The sequence below is a fragment of the Xiphias gladius genome, chromosome 4 (assembly GCF_016859285.1).
Source record: "Xiphias gladius isolate SHS-SW01 ecotype Sanya breed wild chromosome 4, ASM1685928v1, whole genome shotgun sequence".
NCBI lineage: Eukaryota > Metazoa > Chordata > Actinopteri > Istiophoriformes > Xiphiidae > Xiphias > Xiphias gladius.
Window position 1 is genome coordinate 11,479,617 of NC_053403.1, and position 12,169 is coordinate 11,491,785.

The 12,169-nt window shown below is 45.2% G+C and overlaps 1 protein-coding gene across 1 annotated transcript in view; it reads left to right on the plus strand.

Annotated features, from left to right (window-relative positions):
• Window positions 1–2,184: 2,184 nt before the first annotated feature.
• The window catches only part of grm1a (glutamate receptor, metabotropic 1a), a 28,198-nt gene continuing 18,213 nt past the window's right edge, over window positions 2,185–12,169 (plus strand). Inside the window, exons 1-2 of the mRNA XM_040125777.1 lie at window positions 2,185–2,914; window positions 6,054–6,303. Coding sequence (XP_039981711.1) covers window positions 2,185–2,914; window positions 6,054–6,303 — 980 coding nt within the window. The remainder of the gene's footprint in view (window positions 2,915–6,053; window positions 6,304–12,169) is intronic.

The following is a 12,169-nucleotide window of genomic DNA, read 5'->3' on the forward strand; positions in this document are numbered from 1 at the left end:
GATACTATATAACTGATTGGTCTCTCCTCACCCACAGTCCAATAGTAAGCCTGCTCATGTCACTGCTGGAGAGCCTCGCTGTCAACCCCACGCAGACCGCAGCCCCTCGGATAAACCGAGTGCCGCCGTCGCCCTTTTGCCCTGAAGTTTGGGCCGCAGCGTCCAAGTAGTCCCTCGCTCTCAGACATGTCACTTTCATTCAGGTTCAGTAGCAGATGCTCGCTCTCGGAGCCCCCGGCGCCGGCGATGGCAGAGTCGTGGCGACTCCATTATAAGTTTGCTTGTGATTTATACCGCCTGGCGCGAGTCACGACGGGACCCTGCCACGGACACCGCCTGCCCCCCCCCCCCTAGTATCATTGCGGGGTGGAGTTAAACCATTAAGACTCGCTCGCCGTTAAGACTCCTGGAGCCTGCGATCACCGTAAGCGGAACAATCGCTCGCATGAACAAAATACTTTTATGTCACTATTCACTATACGTCCCCACATGAAAACGGGGCTTGGCCCGGACCCGCAGCGGGTCTACGTGAAAACCGCCATAAATGCGGATCGGGCCTCCGCTCAGCCCCCGTTGACCCGAGGACCGAGTTGCCGCCCGTGACCTTAAAAAAAACCAAGCGCCAGGTGGCGCCCCGCGAAGCTGTTGACTGCTGTCCGTGGTGCTGAAGACACCCACGAGAGGCCGGGCCTCGCGCCAAAGAGCGAAGCTCTCAGATACAAGTCACGGAGGGGTGCTCCTGGCCGCTCGGCGCGGGCGGGAGTTGACCGTCCGGCCTCCCGTAAGCTCCCCCCTGCGGTTACCGGTGAGCTGTCAGATCATCCCGGTGGCGGATGACGCCCGACGCCAGTTCATCTCACTTATTCTCCCCCCTTTTTTTTTTGAAACAACAGCATTGCTGACAGGCTGAATATCAAATTGCTACGAATATTTATGATGATGGTCATCCATCCACAGTCACACGTTTGTTTTTTTTTGCAAAAAACGTGTGTTCATATGTGGTGGTGGTGGTGTGTGTGTGTGTGTGTGTGTGTGGGGGGGGGGGGGGGGTCGTCATGTTTAGTTGAGAGAGAGAGAGAGAAGAGAGAGAGGGAGGGAGAAACTCAAGTGATACAGCCCAGGACCACGCGCTACAGAAGACGGTGGAAGGCACGCGACATGTCTGAAGGAATCAGGTAAGTTTGGACGCAACAGACAGAAAAAGCGGCTTCGGATATGTAGGATGTTCAAAGGACAATGAAGACCGATAGATGTGAGGTACATAAGGCGCGGGCTACTGAAAACAGACCATTCTTGTCATGCTTGTATTCTACTAAAGATATCAGCTCAGTTCGTGTATAATTATTATTATCTATTATTATGAATTATTATTATCATCATTATCAGCCGATGCTACCTTGAGATGCACGACAGGTAGAAAGAAGAATGTGCGGCACGGTTAACACAAAAACAGCCAGGGTGAAAACGGGGCACCTCGTATCGGTCCCTCCTGTAGAATTCAAACAGGAGTCGACTGTGGAGGGATTTTTCTGTTTCCTCGGCTTCATTGGAAACCAGCTGAGTCAGATCGTGAGGATCGTGTCTCTGAGGTGGGGGGGGGGGCGGCACGGGCCACATTCCCCAAAGGCGCACCTCCTAACGTGTTCTGGGGAGCGCGCTGTGCTGTCCGCGGTGCTGAAAGCTGCTTCTTGTCAATGGGCAACGAAGCGCAGTACGCCGAGCCGCTCCTCGCTCGGAGCGCTGCTTATCTGTGATAGAACACGACTGTCCGAGGGGATTTTCGAATACCTGGCTGCTCCCTCCGGAACCCACACGGCCGGCACGGCGGACGGCAGCTCCCCGCTGGACGGCAGCTCTGTTCAGCCGCTGCCGAACCACTGACCGGCTGGGTGTGTGTTAAGTGCCTTGCTCAAAGGCGCCCCGGTGGTAGTTGATAAGACAGGCGCGAGGCCCCTTGTAAAACAGGGGCGGTGATGGAGAGGAGCATGCGTGCTTAGTCAACTCTTCCTACAAAACCTTCAGCGCATCTGGCTTCGTTCCTCACAGCAGTTTGTCTCATTTTTTCTGCAGGTGTGCATGGATATGCCCCAGGTGTCGTGCTCACAGATCGTGGTCGCTGGGACGAACGTGGATGTACTGACGGACAGAGGATAGTATGCCTGCGCAGTTGGCACGGCTCACGCGATGTGGCACGATATGGCACGCGTAAAGATGGGTCTCTTCGCTCTCCTGTGTCTCCCCGCGTTTTTCTTCCGCGCCCTCGTGCTCTCCCACAGCAGCAGCATCTATGAGCGGTCGGTGGTCCCTCGCGCCGCGTCCCGCTCCGTGGCGCGCATGGACGGAGACGTGATCATCGGCGCGCTCTTCTCCGTCCACCACCAGCCGTCTGCGGAGAAAGTGGCCGAGCGGAAGTGCGGGGACGTCCGCGAGCAGTACGGCATCCAAAGGGTGGAGGCCATGTTCCACACGTTGGACCGGATCAACACCGACCCGAACTTGCTTCCCAACATCAGCCTGGGCTGTGAGATCCGGGACTCCTGCTGGCACTCCTCTGTGGCCTTGGAGCAGAGCATCGAGTTCATCCGGGACTCCCTCATCTCCATCCGGGATGATAAGGACGGGTCCAAATGGTGCATTGATGGCACCCCGTCCAACCAGCCTCCACCCACCAAGAAACCCATCGCCGGAGTGATCGGACCGGGATCCAGCTCTGTGGCCATCCAGGTGCAAAATCTGCTGCAGCTCTTCAACATCCCGCAGATCGCTTACTCTGCCACCAGCATCGACCTGAGTGACAAGACTCTGTTCAAGTACTTCCTGAGGGTCGTGCCCTCAGACACCCTCCAGGCCCGGGCCGTACTGGACATTGTCAAGCGCTACAACTGGACCTATGTGTCTGCGGTGCACACTGAGGGTGAGACCCCATCACTGACCTCCCTAACTGGAAAAAAATAACCTCCATAACATCCATAATACTCCGATAATGTGCAAACAGCCGTGTTGTCTGTTAGTCTTTTAGTGGACAGTACAGCCAGTTTATAGTGACCTCATCATTGATTATGGTGTTTTTAATAAACCGTGGTGTGGCTGTAATGCTCTTGTTGATCACAGACTTTGGAGTTAGAGTTAGAGTGACACACACAAAATACATTTGCTTTGATATCTATATACTAGTAAAGGTCTACTACCTGGGTAATCGTTGGGCCTAATTTCCCGAACAATTCACATGATCATAATCACAGGTGTTCGTCAGTGATTGCAACTTGGCAGGTGCACTTCCATGTTTGTCTCTCGAGTCGAACCGGTCACTCTGGTGCCCTCCCTGTGTACATCTCTCGGTCTCGGTCTCTGTCTCCGTCTTTCACTGACTTTTCGCTGGCTGGAGCAGATAGTCGTGTCCATTTATGTGCATTCTTGAGTACATCCTCATTAGGATTTTTTAGGCAGTTGTCCGGAGTTGAGTTATTGCGTGGGCATAACTTTCAGTAACACACCTTCCCACGAACCCCAGGCATTATCACAGAGCTGTGTGTGCACGGATTAAATAACCCGCACCAGGGTATGGACTGCGAGAGGCATGCGTGTTGAGTAAATATGGGGCGGTCCCTTCTTTTGTTTCTGTTTGAAGTGTATGTAATGTTACTCTTTCCTCTTCCCTGGCACTTTCTAAATGTTTCGGTATTTGGAGCCAAAGGTGGAGGTTATTGGCTTTGTTATCCGAGTCGTCAGAGTTGCAAGTTTTAAAACTCGCTATCTTGCCAAGCACAAGAGCAGCGGCATTTTAGCAGCGGCAACTTGGGCGTTTGTTCAGAAATGTTAAATAAATTCCGTGGGGTCCAAAGTCAGGAGGATGAGGCTGGGATGAAAAATGACGTTACTGTTTCAAATTTCACCAGATGCATAGAAATGAAAAGGAGTGTCTTATCTCCTCAGAAACCCTAGGAATAATAGCGCTCAGTATTTCATACCACGATGAGCTCACTTTTCTTTCTGAGAACTCAACAGTTATGGTGGAGACAGGAGGTAAAAAGGAGAGACGGGTTGGGTAGACAGAGTAATTACTGTGAAGTGAATTATGTCCATGGCTTTTCATTAAAGTCTTAGTGAAACGCAGTCAGTGATGTGCACCGAAATTATGACTGACAGGCTACATTACCCAAGAAACCCCCCAGGAGCTGCGGACTCACAGGGAGTGTAAAAACATCTTTGGAGTGTCCTATTATAGTCAGTTGCTGGAGAGGGGCTCTGATACAGGTTGCTACTAGATAGATGAAGAGAGGGAGTCAGGGAGCTGTAGTACCTGGAGTTATGACTAGGTGGCGTCAGCTGTCTGACCTTCAGCATACCTACAGGAGGATCCTCTGGGACCGAAGTCATAATTTAAGAGTAATGAAAGACCTGCCTGGGGAAAGATGAATTTTATTGCCAGCAACATCACTTACTCAGGCTACAGTGTGAGTGGTAAAAGTAGGATACCTTCTAAAAAAAAAAAACGTGAAATTTAAATTCCAACCTTGCAAGCTTTGTTTTTTTTTTTTCTTTCTTTTACACGCAGACCTTCTGTAAATATAAATTCTGAATATATGTTCAGTTTTGAACATAAGAGATGACAGCCGAGAAGTTTGGAGCCATAGTAAACTCTTATCTCCGAGACTTCCCATCATAATTTGCCTGATGCAGACTTCACCCTGACCTTTAAGAAGCCATATGTAAATCCGCTTGTTTTGCGCTATCTTCAGTTATCTCTGAAATAGTGGTCACGACCGGCTTAAGCTCATGAGTTTTCCCTCTCCACCGCCTAAGACAAGTTATAAATGCAGCTCGTTGCCCGTAGCAACAGCTAGGGCTGTACAAATTGCATAAATTACCTGTCCTGATTATCTTCAGTCTGGTAGGAATACTCAGAACACGTTTTTGGTGGTCATTGTCAAATGGGCTGTCGGCTCATGCACCACCATCCACCCGTCTCACAGCCTAGATGGAAAGAATAAAATAATTAGATTTCGTTATTTCCATTTACCAGTGGGAGAATGAAATGAGGCGAATGTACAAATCATCAAAGAACTATTGGAAAACCAACGCATGGGTCCATGGGCCAGAGTAAATGCATTACTGTGACGCCTATTTCGACTGCTGTCTTCCCTGCTGTATAAAGGCACGCAATGCACAGATAGAGTATTTGTTTTCACCCATAAAAGGGGAATGCAGCGTGGAGGCCCTTAGGAACTTGGCCTCTCATCAAGGCAAATGCGCAGCAAATGTTTTCCGATTTTTACGGATAGGTGCTCTAAATTTCCCTCTGACCACATGCACATTCAAACTCACACACACAGACACTTGTTCAAGCATTCACCAGTGATTGGATTGTCCGTGTAATCCAGCTCTCATGCTAAAGAGCTGTGGGCTTTATCAACAATCCAGACTGTGACACATTAGTCAAGCACTGCAGTCCACATGGATATAGAAGACTTAGAATCAAGCAGCTTTACAGGGCTCCTATTTGGGTTGGCTTGATTGGGATGGTTAAACAAGGATAGCTACTGTATCTTCTGTCTATCTACCCCTTCTGACTTTGATTGCAATCAGTAGTAAGTACACTCTCTGACACTCATTAATAGAGGATCAGAGCTTCCGCTCAGCCAGGGCTTGATGTGCTGAGCAACTGCTGTGGGGGCTGTGCTACATTGATTGTCCATCAGTGAAAATGATAAGAAATGTATGAATTTAAAGCAATTAACCATGCTATTTAATAATGTTAACGTGTTTATAAGCAACAAGGCATGTAATGACTGTTATTTCTAACACATCGATTGTGTGACTTACAATCGGAGAACAATGTCCCGTATTTTCATCTCACAGTTAGTGAAAATATCACAGCCAGTGTATTACCCACACCCACAGACGCTCATTTTGGAAGTGGTATTACCAAATGGTGAAAATACATTACATAAGGGGAAAAAGTTTGATTGTTTAATTCCAGTAAGGACAGGATTTTTTTTTTCTGGCTGGATTCTCATTTGTTAGTAACGGTCTGTTGTTTTCATTACCTGCAGGAAACTATGGGGAGAGTGGCATGGAGGCCTTCAAAGAGCTGGCCTCTCAGGAGGGCTTATGCATCGCCCACTCTGACAAGATCTACAGTAATGCTGGGGAGAAGCACTTTGACCGCCTTTTGAGGAAACTACGGGAACGTCTACCCAAAGCCCGTGTAGTGGTGTGTTTCTGCGAGGGCATGACTGTCCGAGGTCTCCTGATGGCCATGAGGCGACTAGAGGTGTTTGGGGAATTCCTCCTCATTGGCAGGTATGGATGTGTCCTTTTTTTTTTTTTAACCTTTTAATCCGCAGTTGAGAGCATGTCTCTGGATGGCAAGGAATCGGTTAACAGGCTGGGAGGCTGCGAGTTGCCGGGTTTTTCTTCCTGATGTGCATGTCACCAAGGCAACCAAGAAGAATTAGACCACATACCAATAGCACTGAATAGAAATGTTCTCCAGCAATGAATAATTGGTATTTCTGTCACAGACACAAAACTAGAGAGGGAAACAATACCTGTAGTCCATTCTCGCCCTGTTTGTGCTCCCTTATTTGGTTTTTTTCTGCAATGGCAGCCATTCCTTAGCCATTCCGAGCAATCAAAAAGAAGCACACACAAATATTTGTACAGATGAAGACCATACTGAATCAACATGATCTGCTTTTGTGATTACTTCTCCCCTTTGCATATTCACTCCATCTCTTTCTCTCCATATTTCTCCTTCTTTTTTCTCTCTCCTTTAGTCAATGTTGAATGACAGTGACAGTAGTGGTAATCTTAGTCATTAGAAAAGGGCAAGTAGAGTCTTCTCACACACTTATACAGCGGAACATTACACTAGGAATTAGCCCTCAAGGAACATTCACACTTGTCAGTAAAAGCCCCAGCAACCTTGATGCTACTTTTCAGTTCATTCATGCAACATCTTTCCCCCATCATTTCAGAGAAAGAGAAGGTCTCTGGCACCAGCCTGTTGTGGGGCATTTGTCACCCGTTTGTTACATGAGGAGGACATTGACAAGACAGCTAAGGATGACCAAGGCTTGTAGCCTGGCTAAGCAGTATTCGTTAGAGATTTGCTGAACACTGCAAGAGTGCAGCTCAAATTCTGACCCATCATCCTCCAACAGGAAGAACTTAAGAGACAAAATACCGTACAGTCCGGTGAAAACATTTCTTGTGTCAGTCTCTATCATAGTTGAATTAAAAATATCTTGTATGTCTTCATGTAACAACGTCATCTGCAGTTCTTCTTTCTGTAAATGCCCACTAGCGCACCAAATGTGTATTAATCCGCAGCGGAAAATAGTTCCCAACAAATGCACAATTTACTCCTATTTGAGTGACTTTTCTAAAGACTACAGTGCCCAGTGGTTTTAGGAAAATACTTGGCATCTTTTAAATCACACAATATATTAGTGACCCGTGTTTAAAAATTTCCATAGGTACCATCTGGTTTGAGCTGAGAACCACAGACAGGGTAGGGAAGTTGGAAAGTATTAAGACCTAGACTAAAACAATGTTAGTTTTTAATGGGATTTGTTTACAAGAAAAATACATCAAAACACCAGCCTTGTTGCGTTAGATAAAATCTGGCAATGAGTTTTTGTTGTATGCAAGATTCTCGGGTCTGATGAACACGAACACATGAATGGATTTCTTTTGTCATTGCCATTATCCTTGCAGAAGTCTTTTCTATCTCCTATAATATCTCCCAGTGGTGGAAATGAAGAGAAGACAAGTGTTGCTTTTACTAGCCTCTATTTGTCCATTTTATCTTATATATTTAAGTTCTTGGCAGGGGCACTCTCTCTTTTCAGAAGCAGAACATGCCTTTTAAATTATCCATTATAATGACACTCTGGGGTTACATTCCTTCCCATACCTCTCCTATCCTCTTTCCTCCATAGGATGGGATAGGAAAGTGGGTCTTTTTTTAGCTTTTGTGGAAGTCTCCATGGGTGGAACAAATGCTTCTGGGTCACAGAGAGAGAGGGAGAGGGAGAGAGAAGGAGATAGAGAGATAAAGTGTGTAAAAATGACAGAGGAAGTCGGGGCCAACTTAGATGCCAAGCTGCGTGTGTTTCTTGGCACACACTCAGCGACTGAATGATGCTGGCAGACAGGTATTAGCTCATCAAAGGGGAGCTTGTTTGCCTAATTTATGCTTTCACCTCTAAAGAAACCTCTTTTATGAAGTGTGTGTGTATGTGTGGGTGCGCACAGAGAGCTACAGAGAGTTGGACGGAGGTAAAATACACAAAGACAAGCAAAGGGTGAATGAAACAAAGTGACAGAGCAAGAAGACAGACAGACAGACAGACAGGCCCAACATCTAACGCACTCAGTCTCTCTTTTATTACTGCTAATTTATTATCTTTCACTTTGCTAAGTCTGATGTCAACAAAAGGCTAATTATATTCAAACGGGCAATGTAGCAATAAGGAAGGGGTTAAAGCTCAGCTAAATGTTTAATGAGATCCTGTATGAGTCAGCTACAACACTGGTAAAGATTAAAAGTTTACATTTTACCCTGAAAGAGTCATCACATACAGTTTTAAAATCAGCATGGCTATAATCATAATAGGACAAGCAGCAGTGTCGGTGACAGGGAGCTTTATCCCTCCAAGTTTCTTACTTTAAGTTATAGCAACCCCATCAGACCAATCAGCATAACAATTCAAACGTCAAAGCACCCCACCAAAATGCACCACCTCTGTTCGCAGTAAACCAGGAATGTTAATGCAATACTACATTTGAGAATATTGGTGTTTTAATTGTAGCACCACCTTAGGATAGTCAGTATAATTTGTAAGGACAAGGAAAGGCGTGTACAGCAGGTTTCGTAAAAATCAGCGAGATGGAGATGGTTGTTGCCATGTGCTGTACACTTCCTTATACCTCTCCATTTTATTGCACTTGGCCCAAACAAACAAACAAAATCACATAAGCCATAATGTGCCAGAAATACTTTAAAGAAGATTTGGAAAATCCAAGAGCGGACTGTGTCGTGGTTTTTCCACCTCATCTCATAGAAAACCAAAGCCGCAGACAAAAACACTTTACAGCAGTGGCTCCATAAACTGCAAGTAGACAAGCAGAGAGTTTTAAATCTGAGAGCTTTTGTTTTGCTGTTCAGGTAACCTGCTCTTCAGACAAGGGCCAGGTGTGGCAGCGTGTTCGACCCGTATTATCCCTGACCCGCAGACCCTACTCTGCATCACTTCAACACTTTACCTCCACTCTGCGCTGCTATTGTCAGTCAGGAGCTCTTGTCTTTCTCTCCTTTTGATGTCAGTCATGATTATGCCAATCAGCTGCCTCCATTACTCTATGACTGCACACACACAAACACACACACACACGCACACACATACACACACACACACACCCACCCACACACACACACACACACACACACACAGTGGCGCACATAAAGAGACAACCTTTATTCCATGCATACACTCTGGCACACAGATGCAGACACACGTTGCCAACATAGATTATCCGCATCGTTCCAATCAAGAAGACACTGACGTCTGTCTTCTTGTTGTGTTCAAGTACATTTCAAAGTGATTTCTGTTAGATGAGAAACCCATTCCACTCAGGCAGAATGAAGCAGGAAGCACAAGAAACGTACTGATTTAACCTTCGTTTGTTTTTTAAGAACAGATATGATTGTGTGACTGAGCTGGGAGCTGGTTGATGAGCAGATTAGGAGAGTCAGTCAATTCTGTAATTAATTGACTGGAGATGGATAGGAGTAGATTTGGATTCTTTGGCTATGGAATCACTGTGGGTATGGATAGATGGGTCAGTAAATCTGTTCCCGCACTAATCAATATTCTTGGATAAGATGACCATGTGTAATGTGCGGTCACAAACCCAACAGAGAATTATCACCTGACTGCCGTTCCTCTTGGCTCCACAGAGGAGTTTAAGGGTTTGTTCTGGTTTTACATTCCGCAACTTTACTGCTTCAGTTCACCTTTGCTGCACTCATCGATCGCATTTCCAGCTGCAGCGGGCAACTGTTTTCAGCAAATGTGAGAATGTATCACTGTTGTGTTAATAGCTTGTTGTGTTGCCCCAAAGGGGCCAAAAATCTATTAAAGCATGTTTAAAAGTTTTTTCAGATGTTTACAACAGTCATACGAGTAATTTTTCACAGTACTTATGAACAGTGTCAGCCTGTCACACACTGTATGTTGTTTTGGAGGGAAATGCAAAAAGACATATTTTGTTGTTTAGTTTGAAGTCTTATTAATCAATTGTCAATAGGCTTAAAAGGGCTGTTTTTTCCTTAGTTCCAGAAAAGTGCTGGTATTATTAAGGGATGCAATCTGATAGAGCCTGTAATTGCCGCCTGGGGGGAGTTAGCATGGCACAAACAAGCGTTTAGCTTGTTTTATAGATGGCAGTGTGACAACATCTGTTGCATCGATAATATCTCCCTATATACATTCAAGTGTCTCTGCTTGTAATTTATAGAAATGACAAATTTAACCCTCCTTTCTTGTGAGCCTTGCAAAATAACACCCGTCTTAGTTTTGAAACTGTATTTTTGCTTTATTTTTCATAAACTATCGAAGGCTCAATTCAGCATCTGGCAGTTCTGTGACAGATAGACCTTGCCAAGATGTATTAGCACAACATTTTTTTCCTCAGAGCCTCTTTGAAGTCGCAACTGTATAGCTCTCCACTGAGTCCAGAGAGTTTAGGGCATAAATCAGAAATCAGTCTGACCCTGGGGAGGAACCACTTTAAAGTCCAAGAGAGAGCAAGCAATAGCTACAGATATATGTAATACACATGATAAGCTGAAAGTATGTATGAAAATAAAATAAAATAATTGCTCCACTTTACCTTCAGAGCAGCCTTATTCTTTATTGGAGTACAGCCACAAGACTGGTAGAGGGATGTTGAAAGCTATTTCCCAATTACGCTCCACTGGGGAGACCAGGAATGTTGTTTGACTTTATCTTAGCGCTGATAAATCCACCTCTTCATTTATCTCTCAGTGTGTGTGGTGAGGAGGTATTACAATCTCGGAACGTATGAACATCGTGAGGGAACATTGTGTTCTACATAGAGCGTACTTGATGCTGTAAAAATGGCCACGGGTTCCGTGCCTGTTATTTGCCCACAGAGAGCAATATACACAATGACTCCCAGGCTCTGGCGTCTCATATTATTACAGATCCACCACCAACGTGTACCTGTTTTTGACTTTTTGCTGAAACACTTACTCCATTTATAGATTGTGTTTGTCACCAGAATAATTTTGTGCTTTAAAACAAAATATAAGTAATCCAGGCACCGATGTTGACCCTAGAAAGTCTGTTAAGTACTTACTTAAAAAAAAATGCTCTTAATACAAATATATTTGTGTTTTACAACTAATTGTATTATAAATGACATAACGGAGACACTTGATAGGAGTGAAAATGTATCTAGTATCCTTTATCTGATGCAGATCAGCTGTGGTAATCACATTTGTAACTGTAGAGTATAGTCGTACAGAGACCTCTAGAAAAAAAAGATGGCACAATCAGAAGAATGAACAGATTTTCTGCAAAAGTACCAAAGAAAAGTGTTCACAAATTCTTGCAGGTCTCAAGATCATGCTAATTAAAAAAGTGAAGGTGACACACACCCTTACTGCTGCGGCAAAAAGAGGCATGTTAGAAAATGAGCAAATGAGGAAATGTGATGAACCATAGACTGGACTGTCAAATTGTTAGTTGTGACTATGATAGAGTTTATTGTGCAAGCTGGCAGGAATGCATTGTCTCCATTAAAATATCTGGCAGTGTGTGATTTTAACCAAGGTTTCCCTGAGACAAACACCATTAAACTCTTGAGAAACTCTATTAAATTTCCACCGACATGGCAAAACAAATTGCCATGGAATTCAAGTCTCTCTGCTAAGCTGTAGTTTTTGCAGATTTAAAATAGAGATATACATCTATTGTACAGTGTCTTTGGTTGTCATTGCTTCTACGGCCTGTTCCCCAGAACCAGGCCTAGCTTCTGGATGGCAGCATGGAGTGAACCCTTCTATCCATTTGCCTGCCTGCTTGCTCTCTTGCAATTAGCATCATTTGTTTTCTCTCTCCCTCTAATGCTGCTT